General features: G+C 41.6%; 1 protein-coding gene across 1 annotated transcript in view; it reads left to right on the top strand.

Moving 5' to 3' along the window:
* The window catches only part of galk1 (galactokinase 1), a 30,807-nt gene extending 18,678 nt beyond the window's left edge, over positions 1-12,129 (top strand). Inside the window, exon 8 of the mRNA XM_030755764.1 lies at positions 10,669-12,129. Coding sequence (XP_030611624.1) covers positions 10,669-10,743 — 75 coding nt within the window. The 3' untranslated portion in view covers positions 10,744-12,129. The remainder of the gene's footprint in view (positions 1-10,668) is intronic.
* The last annotated feature ends 11,665 nt before the right edge of the window (positions 12,130-23,794 follow it).

Genomic DNA, 23,794 nt, shown 5'->3' on the forward strand with positions numbered 1-23,794 from the left:
AATAAATAATAACCCAGTAATAAAAATTATTTTTAATTATTATTTCTGTGATATACCTTGTATGTTATGTTGTATTCATGCCATGCTAATAACTTCAACTAAAAGGAATTCAATTAAGAGAAACAAATTGTGAGGCACAAGTTATATATATATATATATATATATATATATATATATATATATATATATAATCCATATATAAAGAAAACAAAAATATTATGACATATAATGCTTTGCTACTTCTGGGCCATGTGGTGGTGGCTTTCTCTCAGAGCATGGTCCAGCATACAAACACTTATGGTGCACGGTGTTGTATTTAGGGTGAGCTTCTAGTCAGTCTTGCAGTTTGGTGCAGAGGTCACTGAGCTCCTGGCTGCAGAAGCTTGGGGGGTCTTAATCCAGCCCTTTACGCCCTCTGAGATGCCATCCTCCTCATCCAACATGAGGTCAGTGGTGACACCGTCCCAGAAGGCAACCTCCTCCACTGCCAGGACACTCACCCTCGCCTCCAGCAGCTGTTGACACAGAGCACACATTAAGTCATTATGAAACTATATGAAATATTGTGAAAAATCAGGAAACTACACTAAAAGTTTGAGTCTCTTGACTTTGAATGCACACATAGCAGATAAGACCCTGAATGCAAAAAAAACAAAATGTATTGTCAGTACTGCTGGAGCACAGGAATGAGAAGAAAATATTTCGTCAAGTCAAGTTTATTTATATAGCACATTTAAAATAATAACGTTGACCAATGTGCTGCATATTAAAGTATATAGCCCCAAGAACTACACTTCGGCAGTGAAGCAGCTCAAACAGATACAAAGGTTCCAGTTCATTTAAAGCTTTAAAAGTAAGCAATAAAATCTTAAAATCTATTCTTAAATGGACAGGGAGCCAGTGAAGGGATGACAGGACCAGGGTAATGTGTTCATGCTTTTTTTTATACCAGTTGAAAGATGACCTGCTGCATTCTGGACTACCGCACAGATGACTGATCTATGCCAAAGTACAGGGAATTACAGTAGTCCAGATGGGAAGTGATAAAAGCATGAAACATTTTTTCCAGGTCTTGTTGCGGGAGATAAGGTTTTACCTTAGCAATGACTCTGAGTTGATAAAAACTACTTTTAGTAACAGCCTATTCATTTTAAAACAGTTATCAACAATAACACCCATATTTTTCACAGCAGCATGACAGTGAGGAGCCAAATGACTTGGAGTGCCAGAGGTATTGCTTGAGGGGTCAAATTTACCAAAACATATAACCTCGGTCTTGCTTTCATTAGAATTTAGGAAACTGTTTCTCATCCAGGACTTAATGTCACTGAGATACTTCAGCAGAGGCTGCTATGGATTGCTGCTGTTCAGTTTAATAGGCATATACACCTGGATGGCATCAGCGAAACAGTGGAAAGGAATATTTTGTTTCCTAAAAGAATAGACCCTAGAGGCAACATATATAATGAGAAAAGAATTGGGCCCAGAATGGATCCTTGAGGCACTCCACAAGAAAGATTTGCTGCTGTAGAAAAACAGTCTCCTAAATGAACAGAGAAACTTCTATTAGTAAGATAAGATCTGAACCAAGTCTGAACTGTGCCTTTGATTCCGACTTAATGTTCTAGATGAGATAGAAGGATCTCATGGTCTACAGTGTCAAAGGCAGCTGACAGGTCTAGAAGCACTAAAACTGCGGGGCTACCAGAATCAACAGTTAAAAGCAGATCATTAAAAACTCTTAAAAGAGCCATCTCTGTGCTGTGACACGATCTAAAACCTGACTGAAACATTTCCCACATACCGTGTAAGTTTAAAAATCCCTGAAGTCGCTTAAAAAGAACTTTTTCAAGAATCTTGGGTCTTGGTTCTTCTTTTTAATTAGAGGGTTTACAACAGCATTTTTAAAGGCAGAACTGTTAATCAGAGCAAGAATAGTTGGTCCCACAAATCAAAAAGCATCTTTAAAATGGTGAGAGGGAACACAGTCTCTGGGAGAATTTACAGGTCTCATATGATGAGCCACCTCCTTTAGTGAGGAGAGTCTGACAGGCTCAAACTGCTCAAAGACAGCTCTGCTGGGAGGAGGTGCAAATGGGTCTGTTTCAGCCTGAGGTGATGAAGGTATGAGACTCGCTTTATGGTGCATTGTGTTCGTCCTTTATACCCAACAAATTTATAAGTTACTTCATAAAATCTAACAAAAATAATTTGTTCAATTCAAATTGTTCAATATTGGAAGAATATGACCTTTAAGTCATTTTGGGGATGCACATCCAGGAGTTAAAGTGGGATTTGACAGGTGGGGTTTAGGTGTACTGGTGCATTGGGGACCGAATACAATCTACATTAAAGCCACAAGCATTGATGATCGGGCCGTCGCACCCGGTGCACGTCGACCCGTGGGCACGCTTGAGCCATGCCGCTCTCTGGGTTTTTTTTTTATCGTGATGGTGTATAGAATGCCTGTAACCAATTTCATTCATTTACGTGAACCTATATCTTTTGCTCTCCACATAAACTCAATGCAGTATTTGGGGTGTGGTCACGGCTGTGGCGTGCAAAATAGAGCATGTTTCTCGTTGACTTTTTTGATCAGGATGATGTCAGGAATGTTGAAACAAATTTTCATGCATTTCAGAGAAACTAAATTCAGAGAAACGAATTCTGTGGACTGTCATACAAATTTTCATTTGCTTCTGTAGGGGGCGCTATTGTGCCTATAGCCTTGAATCCATAGTTATGGGTTCAGCCTGAGTTTGTACATGAGTGATTACATTTTTAGGCTGATCGGGCAAAGCATGTGCAAACGAGTACACAAACAATTTTGTGGCAAGGGAGAAAAACGAAGGCCAAATTCAACAGCCGGGTGTGACAAGGCCATTGAATGAGTAACTTTTGATGGGCTACTTGTCTAGATGATTTGGAGCCATTTTGGTCTCACTGGGTCAAATGCCCAAGAAGGATATCATTCAAATAGCAGGCCTGAAAATGGCAAAAATTGACACCTTAATTTGAAGATGGCTGACTTCCTGTAGGGTTTCAGGTATGGGTCCAAGAGACTTTTTTGCACGTCTTAGGATGTTACATGAGCTTGCATGATTTCAGATATGTAGATAAAATGTAGCTCCGGGGCTATGCAAAAACATGGTATTTCATGATATTTCCAGGTCCCATTAGGTGGCGCTCTAACTTTTAGGGACTTTATGCATATCAATGTGTTCAGGGCAGGAGGCTTATCAAACCACTGAAGATTGACACAGATTGAGCAGCGTGGCTTTGAGTTACTGCCATTTTTGTCTTCATGGCAAAACATCGAACTTTGTCACGCCCTTTGGCAAAAACTCGCAGTTTTGAAAACAATGTAAGGCCAACTCCTTACGGCTTTCCAGGGGAAATTTTAGATGGTTCTGCTCAACCACCTTGGAGCTGTACCTCAAAGTGTAAAACATGACATTTCCTGTACCCACTAGGTGGCTCTGCGACTGTCAGTAAATATTATCATATGTATGGTTTCAGGGGCGGACCATCATCCTACTAAAGAAGTTTGATCGAGATTGGATAATGTAGGTTTGAATGAGAGGCAATCAAAATTTCCTGGCGAATGATCGAAATTCACTGTGGTGTCATGGCAACGCCCTCTGGTGAAAACTCACCATTTTTTAAATGTAGATTGATTCCCCCTGGTGTGTAGATTAGACAAAACAAATATGAAATTGATAATATCCAAAACCTCTGAGTTATTGCTAAAATCACCCATTTAATTCAAATTGGAAGACTTAAAGCTCATCCTGAACTATATTCTAAAATCAGACAAGCACTTGCTTCTTTTTAGTTCAGGGTTCTAGCCAGAAAAAAAAAAAAATCACCCAGCACGTGTGTTTTGTGTGTGGGTGTGGGGGTGTGGTTAATTAGCTTGCTCGCTTATGCTAAATGCTAAATGCCGTGCCAGCTTGCTAGTTCAGTGAGTTAAACAATTGGATAATGTTATGTATGTAATATTCTGTGATAATAGTTGGTCCTATGGGTCATTGAAGGCACCTGAATCTGATTGGATCATGTGAATTGATGATGCTAGGGAGTGTGGACCCCTCTAGTCTGCATTAGGATGCTCTGAAAATAAGATGCACATTTACCTGCAGCTATTTTTAATAAACATTTTTTAAGCAACACATCAGTGTGTGCGAGTCTATTAAGACAAGAAACAAGACAAGCTTCTGGAATTTTATGTTTTATGAAGCCCAAAATTGTCCTTTGAGCTCCCTTTTGAGCTCTACTTCCCCCTCGGTTTCACGGTAGTTACTATTTTGCCCCCAAAATCGAGCCTTAACAGGCCCATCGCGAGATCACATGTGCACATTGTGAACGAAACTGGCAGATGGTAAATTGAAAATTATGGTGAAATAATACTATAGTGCAGTGATCTAGACAGGAAAAAAAAAAAAAAAAAGTCTGGTATCAGTGACGGGTTGGCGTGCATAGAGTGTGCTAATTGCAGTGATAGAACACTCCCGATAGATAGCAAACTGGTTAAATTCTCAGCCCGGCGCAAGACGACCTGAGCATGGCACAGCGCCAGGCTAGAACCCTGTAATTCAACTGCTAAATCCAGTGTTTGTAATCTTGATGTATCTTCTTGAGGCTTTGACTCACATAAAATCCTAACTGATGTCCAGTTTCCTCCCACAGTCCAAAGACATGCAGTTACTGGCATTAGGTTAATTGGTGATTCTAAATTGCCCATAGATGTGAGTGTGAATGATTGTCTGTTTCTCTGTGTTAGCCCTGTGAGAGGCAGTCTGTACAAGATGTACCCTGTCTCTTGCCGGCCTCTTGACAGCTGGGATAGGCTCAAATATTTTTTTCCTCCTCAGAAGCCTAGTCATGATTTCAATAATATTCAGTATACCAGATGAAAAGCTCTGGCATGTGGCCGGCGGGCCGCCAGTTGACGTTTACAAGCTCGATCATTTGACAGTATTTTGTCATTGAGTTAACATTCCCAACTTTACAGTATTAAAAAGCATGTTTATATCTTGGTACAAAACTGTTTGGATCTCTATGGATAGTTTCTCCCTAAAAAACAGCTGTACCGTGGTTGATTTATTTATACACTGCTCAAAAAAAAATTAAAGGAACACTTTAAAAACACATCAGATCTCAATGGGAAAAAATTAATGCTGGATATCAAAACTGATATGGACTGAGTAATGTGTTAGGAACAAAAGGATTCCACATCATTTGATGGAAATAAAAATGATCTACGGAGTATTGAATTCAAAGACACCCTGAAAATCAAAGTGGAAAAAAAAAAAAGCAACTCAAAATGGTACTTAGTAACTTGTATGGCGCCCCATGGGGTACGCGTGACAGACAATGTTGAATCATGTCCTGGGGGAGCTCTCCTCCCAAATCTGGCCAAGGGCATCACTGAGCTCCTGAACCATCTGAGGTGCAACCTGGTGATGTGTGATGGACCAAATCATAACGTCCCAGACGTGTTCTATTGGATTTAGGCCAGGCAAGTATAGCGGCCAGTCAATGGTATCAAATCCTTCATCCTCCAGGAACTTACTGTACTCTCGCCACATGAAGCCGGGCATTGTCGTGTTCTAGGAGGAACCCAGGGCTAGTGATGTTACATTTGATGCTAAAGCCGCGAGGCTTCTGTCGAGAAAAGGGGGCATTTCCAAATGAAGCCTATGTCGAGGCCTGCATTGTTTTTCAGAATATCACATGATAAAAGCCTAACAAGGCCCCATTTTCTTGATACTAAAGCTCCGTGGCCTGTGTTGAGAAAAGGGGGTGTTTCCAAATGAAGCCCGTGTCGAGGCTTGCAACATTTTTCATAATATCACAAGATGAAAGCCAAATGAGGCCTTATTTTCTGAAATCACGGGACTGCCTCATTATTCTGAAAAATGGTGAAGCTCTTGGCTGGACAGATGCAACACATTCGTGACACCTCATCACACCATCACTACCCAGGACCCACTGCACCAGTGTAGGGGCTTACAATAACCAGGTATTGATGTCCCATCTTGGAGGAGTTGGACTGCCTTTTCAACCTCTGTAGGGTCCAGGGATCATGCTACCAGTAGTGATATTGACCCTAGCCCAATGCAAATGTAGAGGGAAAAAATGTCATTAGCCTCCACCTATAAAACCATTCTTGTTTTGGGGGTTGTGCACCTGTTGTTAATTTCATTAACACAAAAGCACTGATTAACAACCCCCGCTGACAAGATCAATATCCCAGAAGATTGAGTTGATGCTATACTCTGAATAAAAAAGGGTTCTTTTAATTATTTTTGAGCAGTATATACAGTACCAGTTAAAAGTTTGGACACACCTTCTAATTCAGTGGTTTTCCATTATGTAAACATTGTCTGCATTGTAGATTAATAGTAAAGTTATCCAAACTATGAAGAAATACATATGGAATTATTTAGTAAATAAAAAAGTGTTAAACCAGAATTTGTTTTATATTTCAGATTCTTCAAAGTAGGCACCTCTTGTTTAGATGACAGCTTTGCACATCTTGGCATTTTCTCAGTCAGCTTTATGAGGTAGTCACCTGAAATGGCTTTTAGTTAACAGCTGTGCCTTGTCACAATTTAATTTCTTGAATTTCTTGCCCTTAATGTGTTTGAGACCCTCAGTTGTGTTGTGAAGAGGTAGAGTTGGTATGCAGTGAATAGCCCTATTTGAGTTCTAATGTTCTAATCCATATTATGGCAAAAACTACTAAATTAAGTAAAGAAAAACAACAGTCCATGATTACTTTAAGAAATAAAGGTCAGTCAATCTGAAAAATTTCAATGACAGGATAAGTTCACCAGAGTTACCAGCCTCAGAAACCACAAGTTAACATCACCCCAGATAAGAGCCCACCTAAAAGCGTCACAGAAGTAGCACACACATTTTACATGAACTTTTCAAAGAAGACTGTATGAATCTGAACTTTATGGTCAAATTGCTGCAAAGAAGCTACTTCTGAGTAAGAACAACAAGAGCAAGAGAATGGCTTGGGCCAAGGAACACAAGGAATGGACATTAGACTAGTGGAAATCTGTCGTTTGGTCTGATGAGTCCAAATTTGAAAATTTTTGGTTCCAAACACCTATCTTTGTAAGAGGCAGAAAAGGTGCACGGATGGTTCCTACATGTGTAGTTCCTACCATGAAGTATGGAGGAGGAAGCGTGATAGCATGGGGGTGCCCCAAACACACCTCCAGGCTACACGGGGCTATTTGACCGAGAAAGAGGGTGATGGAGTGTTGCGTCAGATGACCTGGCCTCAACAATCATCTGATCTAAACCCCCATTGAGATGGTTTGGGATGAGCTGGACCACAGAGTGAAGGCAAAGCAGCCAACAAGTGCTCAGCACCTCTGGGAACTCCTTCAAGACCATTAGAAAACCATTTCAGGTGATTACCTCATGTCATGGGCTACCTTCCAGTCAGTTTAAACACTCCCAAAAAACTCCATGAAGTTTAGTAGGGACCTTGTGAAGCTGTAACAATTACAATATTTTTGAATTAGTAAAGAAATCAAAGATACAGTATGCAGATAAATAACACAGCTCAACTAGTCATGTCTAGTCAAATATATGTCATTTATATGAGAAACACCATCCATCCATCCATTCACTTCTGTTTATCCGGAGCCGGGTCGCGGGGGCAGGAGCCCAAGCAGAGAAGCCCAGGTTTCCCTCTCCCCAGCCACCTCCTCCAGCTCATCCGGAAGGACTCCTAGGCATTCCCAGGCCAGCCGAGAGATATAATCTCCCCAGCGTGTCCTGGGTCTACCACGGGGCCCTCCTCTCGGTGGGAAATGCCTAGAACACCTCACCCAAGAGGCGGCCAGGAGGCATTCTAATCAGATGCCCAGGCAACCTCAACTGGCTCCTTTCGATGTGGAGGAGCAGCGGCTCTACTATGAGCCCCTCCCGGATGGCCACACTCCTCACCTTATCTCTAAGGGAGAGGCCAGCCACCCTTCGAAGGAAACTCATTTCTGCCGCTTGTATGTGCGATCTTATTCCTTTGGTCACTACTCAAAGCTCATGACCATAGGTGAGGGTAGGAACGTAGATCGACCGGTAAATCGACAGGTAAATCGACAGTTTCGCTTTTACACTAAGCTCCCTCTTCACCACGACAGGCGGTGCAGCATCCGCATCACTGCAGAAGCAGCCCAGATCTGTCTGTTGATCTCCCTCTCCCTTCTCCCCTCACTTGTGAACAAGACCCGAGATACTTGAACTCTTCCACTTGGGGCAGGAACTCGTTCCTGAGCCGGAGAGGGCACTCCACCCTTTTCTGGCTGAGGACCATGACCTCAGACTTAGAGGTGCTGATTCTCGTGCCAGTCGCTTCACACTCGGCTGCAAACTGTTCCACTGCGAGCTAGAGGCCACCCCCTGATGAAGCCAACAGGACCGCATCATCTGCAAAGAGCAGAGATGAGACTCTGAGGCCACCAAAGAAGAAGCCTTGGGCCACCTGGCTATGCCTAGAAATTCTGTCCATAAAAATTATTAACAGAACTGGTGACAAAGGGCAGCCCTGATGGAGTCCATCCGCCACAGGAAACGAATCCAGCTTATTGCTGGCTATACGGACCAAGCTCTCACTGCGGTTGTACAGAGACTGAATGGCCTGCAACAACAGGCTAGACACCTCATACTCCCGCAGGACCTCCCACAGGATACCCCGAGGGACACGGTTGAATGCCTTCTCCAAGTCCACAAAGCACATGTAGACTGTTGGGAAAACTCCCTATCCTTGAGAGGATAAAGAGCTGGCGTTCCACGACCAGGCCGAAAACCACATTGGCCAGGCCTGGCTCCAGGGTGGGGCCCCGGTAACCCTATCCCAGGCAGGGTAAACTGTTCCCTCGTTGTTGCAGACATAGGGGTCTTCTGAACCGCTCTTTGTCTGGACCCTCACCCAGGACCAGTTTACCATGGGAGACTCTACCAGGGGGACAAGCCCCTGGGGAACATAGCTCCTGGGATCACTGGGACACCACGATAAGGTGGCGATTCACGGAGGAGTATGAAAGACACAATTAAGCTAATGAAATAAAGGCACTAATGAAACACAAATCTAGCAATAAGAGTGTGCAAAGCTATAATCTAAAGCAAAAGGTGCCTACTTTGAAGAATCTAACATCTAAAACATATTTTGGTTTATTTGACAGATGATTTCTTATGAAATTTGACGTGTTGTTTACTCTTCAAAGATGTGTAACATTCCAATGTCCTTCTGTCTGCCCGTCCATCTGAGCATTTGTCCTTTCGGGTCTAAAGACTCCAAAAAAAACCACAAGGAGTTGAGCCATGAAATTTGTCATATTTGGCATATTCTTTTCTCTTCAAATATATGCAACACGGTATTGATATTGGGTGTATTTATCTGGAGAGTAAATAGCCTAAATAATTTCAGGCTGCTAATGCTATGATAGTATATGCTAATGATATGCAGCTTCTTTCTCATGCTTGATTGTGATCATATTGTTCCGTGTGATTGGCTATCCCTACTTGACCATTACTGCCTGAAATTGAGAAAGTGCAGATTCCCTATATCTAGCAATTGACCTAGGTCACTGTAGAGAGATAGTTAGAAACTGGGGAGTTTCCAAGTGCATTATGGAGTATACACCCTTGCACAAGCAGTATGGACTTTCTCTAATTTGTTTACCATGGAAATTTTTTGTCTGTTCTAGAATTTGGTTACCGAAAAGTATTTGTAGAAAGGTTAAATATCACAGAATATCAATTTCTTACAGCATGCTTAAAATGGTTTTGATTTAATGAGTATTGTTAATATTGAAAACACATCTTTGCTGGAATATGTATTATATCTTTACTAACCCAGGGTTGACTAAAAGTATTTGGATAAAAGTTTAGAGCAAGGTCTCTGAATTAGGGCAAAATTGTTTTGCAGATGGTAATAAGATGTCTGCCAAAGGGGCCCCATTTCATAATAGAAGCCCCTTCAGCAGACGGTAATAAGATGTCTGCTGAAGGGGCTTCTATTATGAAATGGGGCTGTAATGTTATTTGGACTTCTACATTTATTTTATGTTTTCATTAGTCATGGGAGAATATTCCCATTGGTGGTGGGTCTTGTTATTTAAGTAAATGTCATAATCCCTCTTAAACATTAGTTCAACAACATCAATATAAAAATGTTTTTTGATGATATATTAATGTGTATATCATTAATGTTTGAGCTGGACATGATTCTAATGACCTACAAACTGAATAGCTTTATCTATACAAATACAGCATTATATATTAGTAAATTTTTAAGTTTTAAAGTGTGTAAAATATTAAGTAATTGAAGCTTTTAATATAAATGGTGTGGTGTAGAAAGTCAAATATTTACATTCAAAATAATGAAGAGGAAAGCTGCAACACAAAATCTGGTTGTTTCCTCTTGATCACTCCATGAACTTTCCTAACGTGATCTAAGTGATGTAATGAATATCTGTACTACTCTCAGAGACAGTTATTTTTAAAAATGCTATTCACACGCCTTTCATTAGTATTCACACATTAAGCTGTAAGAGACCTAAGATATATTATAGTTATTGTTTTATGAGTTTTATGCACTGTGAATATTGTGTGTCTGTGTTTTTTATTTTTCCTCAACAGGAGAAATACAGTGGGAGTCCAACATTCTATGTCACAACTCCTTCACAAGGAGCGCAAATTCTCAGTCTGCCCTGACCTTTGTCAACATCTCTGCATTTCTTCCAACATGCTTTCCTCTTTATAAGCTAATGATTTTTTTTCTTTTTTTTCTCTATTTTTTCTTTCTTTAATTTTGTTAAAAATAATGTCCTTTGATATAGACTGGTGCTGATTGAAAAGAACTGTGTTAATGTGGGGAAAATGCCTTTACACTGAAACCTTTTTTATAAGAAAGCATTAAATGTGAAAATAACTTGTACCAATTACTTAAATATCTTTGACATGAAAATCTAGCCTGATTTTTATATTCATTCCACATTTCTATAGAATAAACCATATTTCGTTTTGATCTTTTTTCTTACTTTTAAACATATGAGTAATTCTTAAAATCATTTATTGAAATACTTTTGTTAAGCCCCTTAAATTGAAGCTGGAAATCTGAAAATCTCCATTTCAATCACATCTTGACTTAAAATATTTTGTCATTATTAAATATGTGTACAGGCCCGTCTTTATGTTTGCCAGAATCTAAATGATTCAGAGAAGGCTTGGGAGAAAGTGCTGTGGTCAGATGAAAACAAAATCAAGTTCTTTGGCATCAACTCATCCTGCTGTGTTTGGAGGAAGAGAAATGCTGAGTATGGCCACCATGCCCACAGTCATGCATGAAATAGTCATGGAGTACACATTTTGCTCTGAGGTTGTTTTTCTGCAACTTCTCCGCATTGGGGGGCCGATGGAAGGGGCAGTGTACTGCAAAATCTCAGACAAGAACCTCCTTCCCCCAGCCAGAACACTGAAGATGGGTTATGGATGAGTCCTGAGAATGTCCTAAAACATACTGCCAAGGCAACAAAGGAGTGGCTAAAGTAGAAGCACATTGAGGTCATGGAGTGGCCTAGCCAGTTTCCAGACCTCAATTCTACAGAAAATCTGTTGCCAAGTGGCATCCAAGAAACCTAAAGGATTTAGTTTCTGTAAAGAGGAATGAGCCTCTTTACAGGTTTGCACAAATCCCTCCTGAGATTTGTGCAAATCTGGTAACCAACTACAAGAAATGTCTTACCACTGTGCTTTCCGACAAGGGTTTCTCCACCAAGTATTAAGCCATTTTTTGCTTTGGGATCAAATGCTTATTTCACTCAATGACATGCAAATCAATTTGTAACTTTTATGTAATGTATTTTTTCTGGCTGTTTTGGTTGATAGCCTGCCTCTCTCCATTAAAATGACACTATCATAAAAATTAGAGACAGTACATTTTTTTTTGTAAGTGAACAAACTTACAAATTCAGCTGGGGATCAACAAACCAGCAATAAATGTCTATGTGTTTGTGTAATGTGTAGGAGTCTCATTCACACATATTCAAATATGTTCCAGTTATGTGCATAATTACAGATTTATCAGTATCTGGAAATATGTGGAAACGTGTAGCAATTACCCACATTATTAGCAGGACTTTATTGGTTAATAGCAGCTTGTCATTATATATCTTATTACCTCATCTGTGCTTTTATTTATTCATTTATTTTTAATCCATCTTGTTTGGCACCTTTAGCAAACAGAAGCATGGTCTGAATGCACTGTTGTGCCAAACACATTTGCAAGAGTAGGTCAATAGACTTTCTATAGGCTCCACTGGTTAGTCTTTTATTTATTTATTTTATTATTTGCATTAGTATCTGTGAGGTTATACAATGCTGGAAGTGACGGGACAAAGGGCAGGTTAGCAAAAGAGCAATATAAAGGAGAAGGAGAAGAACAGAAAAAGAAAAGGGACAGAGAAAAAGAGAAAGGAAAAAATGGGAGCAGCGAATTAACAGAGTGCAAAATATACTGGCAGCATCTGTAACAAAACACTCAAAAACAAACAGCACCTGAAAGAGAGATAAACAAACAGAAACACAAACGAAGATACAATTTTGCTGTATGGTATGTGTATGTTTGTGTCACAAAATGCACTTGATAATGAGTGTGAGAAGCCTGTGTGAGCCCTGGAAGCCAGAGGCAGACAGAGAAAGATCCAGGAGACCCAGGCTGTCCACAGCCTACCAGAAGCACTGAAGTCCTGAGACCACATATCCTGATCACAACCAAGAGGGAGACTAAATGGAGCACACAAAGGACAAGAACCCCAGAGAACAAGAGGCAATGGGCAGCCGATCCTGCCAGAGGCTGGCACGAGCCAAAGACGGGGCCCCAGGCACCCGAGAACGCCCCACCCCCCCACCAGCACTCAGCAAAGCCCCTGCAATGCACCGAAGAGGCCCAAGCCACCCCAAGTCAAGTTTTAGCAGTGAAGAGGTGAGTGGGGCCATCTCAGCAGGGAGGGAGTTTGAAGGAGTGGCAGGAGGAGAAGGATCAGGACACAAACACCGGGAGGCAGAGGGTTACCCCTAGAAGGAGAGAGCTAACACTCCAACTGGTTCAGTAGGCACCCCTGTTCCCTACACCCCGCCATGGGGTGGAGAAAAGCAGACCCATGTCCCGTGGTGACAACACTGCTGCACCCAAGGTCAGCACCCACCATCCCCACTGCAAAAGGTAGTCTAGCCTCAAATGTGGGGGCTCATCTGCACACCCAGCCCCAACACCAGACACTCAATCAAGTACAGACAAAGGGACAAAACAAGCTGGCCTTAGTCTGAGACAAGCTGCCCCCAACCCACCCAAACTACCCCATATCTGGGTGACAGCTGCTCCTTCACGTGAATGCCTGCCCCCCCAAAGAGACTATGAGCACCCCAGAATCCGCAGACTGGACATCCAGTAGGCCAACCCATCTCACATGGTGGTGTGCCAGAGGGGGCACAAATCTCCCCCGCGCAGGTAGGGACCTAACCAGGAAACGGGCGACCCTGGTCACCATACCCTCAGACAGCACACCTGGACCCTTGCAGAGTAGGCCGACACGACCAGCATCCACCATCGCGAGATTGATTTTTTTGAGGAGGCAGACATTCTCTGCAGAATGTTATTAATGAGTAACACACAAATCATTTGTTGATTTCAAATTTATGAGGATAGTTTTCTTAGTGATGCATAAGGCAGTAAGAACTATGTCTGATTTATGTGCTTCCATGTCTATGTCACCTAAAATGCACAGTCTGGGCAAGGTTGAGATACAGTAACTAAACCATGTAGCTTCATCTTCACATTTCTTTTGCCAGATCTTCTGAACAGACGTACAAGACCATATAGCATGGATATAGTTCTCAGCAGAGTTCCCTGTACAGTGAGCACATTAATGAGTAGATATGGTCCTTTTGGAACATCTTCTTTTATTTTATTTTTTTTTTTTTTTTGCATTGTATAAGGCCTGTATAAGGCTTTCAGTCATTTTGAAGGTGTTGAAACATATTTCTAGCCATAAGTTTCGATCTGGGTTGATCGAAAGATCTCGCTCCCATTTTGCAGTTGGGAGGGAAATTCTGGCATGAATAACTATTTTTTTTTTATCCCTTTGTCATGTCATGATTGAAAATGCAGTATTTTCTTTTGCTGACATATATCTGAATTGTTCCAAATGGGCATTAGTTTACATGGGATAAGTGAAAACTTACTTTTAAAATTCCCATAAAGCTGTCAGAGAGGTGTTCATGCTAAGGCTTTTAAATTAGTTATGACTTTTAATACTGGAGTTAATGAAAAGCAGATCAGAGATTTTTGCTCTTCCAGAAAATACTTGTTCTAGGCTGACTCATGGACTGTCTAACAAGCTTGATTTGATTCATTTTGAAAGATACAGCAACCTATTGGCTAAGGAGTGATAAAGGTTCAGTAGTTCTAGACCACCATTGTGTTTTGGCTTTGGTACCAATGATGGTTTGTTTTTCTATAACCAATTTTGAGATATTTGAGTCTAGTGACTTAACCCAAGCAATAGTGGGTTTATTAGGGATCAGTGAAAACAAATAGGTGATTTCCAGTTGAATCGTCAGCCAAGTAAATGATATAAATCTAGTGATAAATTTCATAGAGGGAAACAAAATCTTGTAAACTGACACATTAATCAAGGTAAAATATGAGTAAACATATTTAAAATATATAACTTTTTTTTTAAAGATTGGAACACAAAATGCTAAACAATTACTGTTAAAGTTAAAAATAAACAATTAAAATTAAGAATTGGAAATTTAACAAAAGAAGGAGGGGCTGGCAGTCAGTCTTCGTCTTCATTTGTCTTGGTGGCCTTTTGACCTACATGTGCTTATGGCATACTTACAGTGTACAAATGAAGATGGCATATGGCATACAAAGCATTTTTGTTGAACTTGTATGTTCAGTAAACAGCTTGCATCAAACTCTGCTCCCCTACAGTGATATTTTTCCAAGTGTTTTTTTTTGTTGTTGTTGTTGTCCTAATTGGGTTTTTAAAAGCCTGAAGAATTCCTGGAAATTCTTCAAATTTATGACCCAACATATTGAAAAATTCTTCAATGGCAGCATCAGATGGATTAATCTGTGATGAGTATAAATCTTCATAAAAGTCTTTAAAATTTTTGTTTATTTGTTCAGTTTTGTAAATACATCTTTTAAACCTCTTAACTGTGGTCTGAGTCTACTCTTTAAGTCTGGTAAATGCAAAAACATGACATTTTGCTTATGTCTGAACAGTGTTTAGGGTATGAAGTTATGTGTATAATTTTTATCATTGGAATTTGTCTGACAGCATTGCTATCCAGTTTGTTTCAGTGGCTACAATATAACTTTACAACAATGCCCATAGTTGTATGTTCTTGTGTCTAAACTCAATTCACACCTCATTATAGAAAACAAAGTATTTTGTTCAGTTTATATTATGAGAACGGTTCACAACAGCAGTCATCTCAAAGTGCTTTATACAGTATTGTATAGACCCTACATTATTAGAGAACCCCAAAAATCAGACAACCCCCTATGAGCAGCACTTGTTGCCAGTGGGGAGGAAGAACTACCTTTACCAGGTAGATACTTCTAGCACAACAGGTCTCAGGGAGGGTTAGCCATCTGCTGCAACTGGTTGTGGGTGGAGGGGAAAAAGAAAAGCAGAGCCAGACTACTGGATAAATGCATGGGAAATGAAAAGAGGGGAGCGGAGGAGGGGAATGAGCTAGTTTAGGGCAGGGAACATAAACTGGCGGCCCACAGGCCATATCTGGCCCACCAGAGCTTTCCATCTGGCCCCCCGAATAGTACTGCCACAGGTACTATATGCCAATCAATCATGCTGCATCATAAACCATTAAATACCCATCTCTGACTAGTCTAAATTATCAAGTCTCCAAACGCCACTTCCCATTGGACCATGTGACTTCAAGCATTTTCTGGCTGCACTGAGGAGCCTGCTTTTGTTGGTGATCAGATTGTGAACACAGTTGAAGGTGAGTCTAGCCTTGTTTTGTATAGAAAAATGTTCAGCAATCACACTTGTATAACTAAAGGAAGTAACAAGATTTCTGTCGGTGAACCTGCAGAAGGATTGCCACTGGCTGCCAAGCCTCCTCCCTGGCCTGCGCGGGGCTCCCGTCTCTTTTCCTGTGAGGGTCTCTCACATGTTCTGCTTGCGGGGGGGTGGGTAGGTGGTTCAGCATGTACCCCCATGAGGTCAAAAAAATTGCCTTCTGAAAACTAGATTGTGCATAGATAAACTCATTGCTCTCATGTAACATTTTATTGTTTCTCATGCTCATTGTATCGATAATGAGCACAACTACACACAATTGCAGTGACTCCATAACAACCATCAACATAACAGAGAAGAACATGTGCAAGTGCAAGACTTGTGCTTCACATCATTAAAAATTGTCATGGGCCTGGGCCTTTGGCCCAGTGTTTTTTCGATGTGGTTCTGTTTTATTGTGTTCCTTTGTTTGCTCATTCAGATGCTCATTATTATTTATTATTTACAGTGGTATGTAAAAGTTTGGGCACCCCTGATAATTTTCATGATTTTCCTTTATAAATCATTGGTTGTTCAGATCAGCAATTTCAGTTAAATATATCATGAACACAGTGATATTTGAGAAGTGAAATGAAGTTTATAGGATTTACAGAAAATGTGCAATTATTATTTTAAAAAAATTAGGCTGGGTTATAAGTTTGGGCACCCTTGTCATTTTATTGATTTGAATACCTTTAGCACTAATTATTGGAACACAAACTTTGTTTTGTAAGCTCATTGACCCTTGACCTACATACACAGGTGAATCCAATTATGAGAAAGGGTTAAGGTGGCCAGCTGCAGCTGTTCCTCCTCTTTGCATCCTTCTCTGAAGAGTGGCAAAATTGACTTATTTCGACATAACAAGGGGCGGAAAAGACAAACACGGCATTCCAAGACAAACAGAAGAACAAGGACAATGTTCTGGAATGGCCATCTCAGTCCCCAGACATGAATATTATTGAAAATCTCCGGTGTGATTTAATGTGGGCTGTCCATGCTCAGAAACCTGACTGAACTGGAGATGTTTTGTAAAGAAGAATGGTCCAAAAAACCTTCAACCAGACTCCAGACTCTCGTTGAAAGCTATAGGAAGCATTTAGAGCGTTTTTGCAAAAGGAGGATCTACTAAATATTGATGTAATTTTTCTGTTGCGGTGCCCAAACTTAGGCACCTGCCTAATTAGCTGGCCTTAGTCTGAGACAAGCTGCCCCCAACCCACCCAAACTACCCCATATCTGGGTGACAGCTGCTCCTTCACGTGAATGCCTGCCCCCCCAAAGAGGGGGCAGGCATTTATTACTTCTAGGCTGGATTATTGTAATTCATTATTATCAGGCTGTCCTAAAAGCTTTCTGAAAAGCCTTCAGCTGATCCAAAATGCTGCAGCTAGAGTACTGACAGGGACTAGAAAGAGAGAGCAGATTTCTCCCATATTGGCTTCTCTTCATTGGCTCCCTGTTAAATCTAGAATAGAATTTAAAATTCTTCTCCTCACATACAAGGTCTTGAATAATCAGGCCCCATCTTATCTCAAAGACCTCATAGTACCATATCACCCCAACAGAGCACTTCGCTCTCAGACTGCTGGCTTACTTGTGGTTCCTAGGATACTTAAGAGTAGAATGGGAGGCAGAGCCTTCAGCTTTCAGGCGCCTCTTCTGTGGAACCAGCTTCCAGCTTGGATTCGGGAGACAGACACCCTCTCTATTTTTAAGATTAGGCTTAAAACTTTCCTTTATGATAAAGCTTATAGTTAGGGCTGGATCAGGTGACCCTGAACCATCCGTTAGTTATGCTGCTATAGGCCTAGGCTGCTGGGGGGTTCACATAATGCACTGTTTCTCATTCACCTTATTCACTTTGTTTATACTCCACTCTGCATTTAATCATTAATTGATATTAATCTCTGGCTCTCTTCCACAGCATGTCTTTCTCTCCCCTCAGCCCAACCGGTCGCGGCAGATGACTGCCCCTCCCTGAGCCTGGTTCTGCTGGAGGTTTCTTCCTGTTAAAAGGGAGTTTTTCCTTTCCACTGTCGCCAAGTGCTTGCTCATAGGGGGTCGTTTTGACTGTTGGGTTTTCTCTGTATTATTGTAGGGTCTTTACCCACAATACAAAGTGCCTTGAGGCGACAGTTTGTTGTGATTTGGCGCTATATAAATAAAATTGAATTGAATTGAATTGAATTAATTTTATTTAAATAATTATTGCGCACTCTCTGTAAATCCTATAAACTTCATTTCATTGCATGGGTTAGTGAGGGATTTTTTTTAAGTCACCGCTTTACACTTTCTGCCACCTCCTGAGACTGGTACTAATAAATTGGCCACAGAAGAGACTGTATTTTTAGAGAATACTGACTCTGAAAAGACTGTGAGCTATGCTCCTGTGAGGCATCCTGTCACTGTGCCTGTATCCACTCCGTGGGTGGGAGTGGCTGAGGACAGGCCCACTCCTGCACCTGTTCTGTTCCCTTGGGTCAAGACGGCTGAGAACCAGTCTGTCCCTTGCACCCATATCTGTCTCTCAGGTGGGGGTGGCCCAACCTCAAGGAGTAGCAGAGGGCTCTCATAAGCAGCCCAGGTCATCTGAGGAGACGACTGTGCGCCCTGCAGAGTACCCCCAGTTTTCTCTTTTGTCACCAGATTCTTCAGCCTCTGCAGCAGCCCCGCAGCTGTGGGCTTTGGCTGTGGAGCTGCTGCAGTGCCAGTGTCTTCCGAGCTGGCTGCGCGCACTGCTCAGCAACCCCAGAGCCACACCCAGAGCCAGTGGGTCCCGCTCAGTCCGAGCCAGTGTCTGAGGGTCCCGCTTGCTCTGAGCCAGCGTCTGTGGGTCCCGCTTGGTCCAAGGGACTAAGCCAGTGCTTCATGCCAAGTCGCTCGAGGGTCTCCCCCCAAAGACTCCTGCTATGCCCTCTGAGGGTCTTCGCCACCCGCGCTGTCTACTAGGCCTCCTCTGCCTTCGCCGCTGGCTACGCGGGCATTCTGCAGAGTGCCTTTGCCACTGGCCAGTCGGCCGTCCTCCAGAGGTTCTCCATCACTGCTGCTGGGATCATGGCCAGCCTCCTAGTCTGTCTCATCCTCGCCGCTGGCCATGCGATGGCCCTCTGAACTGCTTCATTAGTTACAATCCAAAAATGTAATAAACTGGGTGCTGGGCTAACAAATAAGTAAAAAGAAAGAGTTCACACTCCAGCGAAAGCTCCTGAATGACGTAATATAACGTAATCATGATCATGTGGTTGTTAATGTTTATTAACCAAACAAGGAAACGAGGAAAAAACAGATCAATAAAAGCACATGCATATTGTTCGTAACAGATGAGTTTCCTCCTGTCGCTGCCCTGGGTCTTGACCCAGTGCTTTGAGTTTTGTGGACATAGTTTTGTTTATTTTATTATGAGATCCTTGGTTTCACTGGTTTTTATATAGTTTGTTGTACATTTTCTCTTTAACTATATTTCATTGCGTTTTCATTTAATGATCTTGCATCTGATACTAAAGCCCCGAAGCCTGTGCCGAGCAAAGTCCAAATGAAGCCTGTGTTGAGGCAGAATATCACGTGATAAAAGCCAAATGAGGCCCCATTTTCTGAAATCACGGGACTGCCTCATTATGTTGAAAAAGCCGCAAGAAATAGAGAAAGTATTCCTTGCATGATCTGAGGTGAGTCTGATCTACTATCCCTATCCCCTGTCCTAAAGGTGGCGCCAGTGTCTGTGGCCTGCCATCTGTCTCTACGAACTATGGTTGTCTTCCTGCTGTTTTGGTTGCTTGTTACACTGAACGTCAACTCTCTACTGGTTTATGATCGCCAAACACTCCTAAATATATGACAATCATGCGTATGTTGGGAACGCTTCAGTCAAGATGGGCAGAGGACCTTCTACCGACTTACCTCTGCCGTTTTCCAGCTCCATCTGCACGCAGAAGCCACAGACATCATGGGAAATGCAGCGGCAGGCTGACAAAACTTAAAATCAGTTTGGCATGCTCTCCTGTCGCTTTCTCTGGAGATACTGGTTCTGCATCTCTTCACTTTATTTCATGGCTCTTCCTGGATCCAATTGCCTCCTCTCTGGTTCCTGTGATCGGCTCAGATGAGGTACAACCAACATGTCTCTCCTTTCACTACCTCTGTGGCTGTGGGGTGAACCTATGCAATCTGCGGCCTCTCGCTCAGGCAAATGCTCCAGCTCCTGTCAGGATGGCACTGGTAAATGCTAGATCGCTAGCCAACAAAACACAATTCCTGTGTTCTTTTTAAAATGGTAAATTCTGCTCTAAATGCACCACAATCGGATTGCCTGTAGAGCTCCATTGTGTGAGAACTGCATGAACCTTTTTATTAATAAGGTTGATAGCATCAGGGTCATCATTAGTTCTCCCTCTTATGACCCCTCTATCTCTGTGACATGCCCGGCTGTTTTTGACCAGTTCGAACCTGTCAGTTTGCCATCCCTGAGAGATATCATTGGTCATATGAAACCTGCTCCAAATGATCCCATTCCACCTCATCTTTTTAAGGAGGTCCTTTCCACCTTGGCACCATATGTACTTAATATTATTAATGGGAGCTTATCTAATGGTACAGTGCCTGCCAGCTTTAAGAATGCAGTGGTGATCCCACTTATTATAAAACCTGACGTAGACTCCTCTAAACTTTACAATTTTAAGCCAATCTCCAAACTTCCTGTTGTTTCTCAAATTCTAGAGAATGTTGTCTACAGCCAGCTGAGCTCTTTTTTAAATAATCATGAAACCCTGGAGGTGTCCCAGTCTGGTTTTTAATACCATCACAGTACTGAGTCGGCACTCTTGCAGGTTTTTAATGACATTCTTTTAGCCACTGACTCTGGACACTGTGTTGCTGTTGGACCTAACAGCAGCCTTTGATACAGTCAACCATCAGATCCTCCTGGAAAACTGTGTGGGCATTAAAAGGGTGTTGTTTTAGATTGGTTCAGATCCTACCTATCAGAGAGACGTTTTTGTGTCCGTATTGGAGCAGTCGAATCTTGTGCAGTGCCCCTTACATGTGGGGTGCCTCAAGGCTCTATACTTGACCCTCTTCTTTTCTCTCTGTACCTACTTCCAATGAGATAAATTTTTAGGAGACATTACATTGCATTCCACTTTTATGCTGATGATTGTCTAATTTATGTGTCACTGAAGCAGCAAAATGCATATTCTGTAAACCTTCTTTTAGAGTCCATTGGAGACATCAAGGTATGGCTGTCCACCATTTTTTTTGCATCTGAATGATAAAAAGACTGAGGTCATGTTGTTGACAACTCCAAAATTAATGTTGATCTGGGTCATATCGGTCAACATCTGACAATGACAGCAACAAACCTGGGTGTAAAATTGGACAGTGATCTCAAACTTGATGCTCAAATGAAGTCAGTAGTCAAGTCCAGCTTTTATCAATTAAGACAACTGGCCACGGTGAAGCAATTTCTTTCACGACACCACTTTGAGATTTTAATCCATGCTTTTATCACTATTTGCTTAGACTACTGCAATGCACTTTATGTTGTGCTGAACCAGACACTACTCACCTGACTACAGATGGTACAAAATGCTGCTGCTTGACTTCTAGTTGGTGTGAAAAAATGTGAACACATTACACCGATTTTAGCCTCACTTCACTGGCTCCCAGTTCGTATAGGAGTGATTTTAAAATTCTTTCATTTGTTTTTAAATGTCTTCATGGCCTTGCCCCACCGTATCTGTCTGACTTTCTCCACCTATATGTCCTTTCACACTCACTCAGGTCAGCAGATCTGTCACTGTTAGTTATCCCAAAGACAAAGAGGAAGATGAGAGGTGACCGTGCTTTTCAGTCGCTGCCCCAAAACTGTGAAAGAATCTAACTTTGCACATCAGGCAGGCTGACTCACTCTGCTTTTAAATGCTCTCTTAAAACACATTTCTTCTCTTTGGCTTTTAACTCAGTCTGAGATGTAGGTTCTTATTATTTATTGTTTTAACTGTGGTTTTACTTTTTTACCTCCGCCAAGGAGGTTATGTTTTCGGTCGCGTTGGTTTGTTTGTCTGTTTGTCAGCAGGATTACTCCAAAAGTTATGAATGGATTTCAATGAAATTTTGTGGAGTGGTTGGAAATGACAAGAGGAAGAAGTGATAAATTTTGGCGGTGATCCGGATCACGATCTGGATCCAGGAATTTTTTTAAGGATTCTTCACTATTGCGGGATAGGGGGTTATTGTTGTCTGGGAAAGATGAAAGATTATTTCACAGTATTTAGATACACGTATTACAGCGTCAGTGACCCTATGACTTTGGCGGAGGTTTGCGCTCTCTGAGTGCTTCTAGTTTAAATATGTATTTTAAACCTGTTTGCTCTTATTTGTGTGCAGCACTTTGGCCAATGGCATTGATTTTAAAGTGCTCTATAAATAAAATTGAGTTGAGTTGAGTACTATTACAGTGGCATAATCAGAAGCATCTGTATCCTCCCGTGTATAAATTAGCATTTCTGTTTCTGTGCACCCTTGCCTCTTCAGTCCTCTGCAGTAGTGTGTTTTCTAAGGCTGGGGAAGAAGATAACGCCTGATCCCCAACACTGGGGGGTGCTTTATTGATAAAAATCAATAAAGCACCCCCACCCAAGCACTTCCTGTGACTGATTATCCACAAACATATGTCACACACTGTCTACATGCAATGCTTTGTTGATATACCACAGCTGATCTTTTGCTACTTAGATATACCACGATCAGAATATATTTATGTAATCTGACTTTACAATACCTCAAGTGGAGATTTTGACATAATTGCATAATTATGCTAAAAGCTCCGCCCACCAACATGTAACAAAACAACAGGAATACTGTGCATCTAATGACCAGCAGATGTCAGTACTCCTAAATGAGCTGTTAAACAGGGCTTCATCACACCATCACTATTCTGTTTCAAGTTCTTTAGTTTAGTTCCTCCCTCTGTGTTGCTTCCTCACTGCGTCAGCCTTCCTGGTTTATTCATCTGTACATTAAAACACATCTGTTATTGTGTTGCCTTAGTATGCCTGCCTCCCTGTGTGGTGTCAAGTCTGCATTTCTGTTTCCATGTTTCCATATTTTCTGTTTTACTTTGTAAGTCCCTTGTATCATGTGCTTTGTTTTCAGTTGTGCTTCCCTTGTCTTGTTAGATTTGGTTCACCTATTCTCCCCAGCTGTCTCCTCTCCCTCTTCATTACCTCATGTGTATTTATTGTCTCTCTGCCCCTGTTCTTTGTTATGTTCTCCCTCACAGTGTGTGTGTGTCCTTATTCTGTGTTTCCCAGTCCAAGCCAAGCCTAGGTTATATTTCGTACTTTCTCGCCCTGTGAGTTGCAGCAATAAAGCCTGTGTTAAGTTTGTGCTGTTCTCCAAGTCCTGCATGAATGACAGTTAGTGAATCAGGAAGTGCAGCGGGTTAGTAAGAAGGAACTGAAGGCAGCTATGAAGAGTGGAAAGGCAATTGGTCCAGACAACACACAATGGCTAAGAGAGGCAGTGGATTTTTTGACCAGTTTGTTCAACACAATCTTGGAAAGTGAGAGGATATCTAAGAAATGGAGAAGAAGTGTGCCAGTATCAATTCTCAAGAACAAGGGTGATGTGCAGAACTATAGTCATTGTAAAGGGATAAAGTTGTT

Source organism: Archocentrus centrarchus, chromosome 19 (genome assembly GCF_007364275.1).
Source record: "Archocentrus centrarchus isolate MPI-CPG fArcCen1 chromosome 19, fArcCen1, whole genome shotgun sequence".
Taxonomy (NCBI): Eukaryota; Metazoa; Chordata; class Actinopteri; order Cichliformes; family Cichlidae; genus Archocentrus; species Archocentrus centrarchus.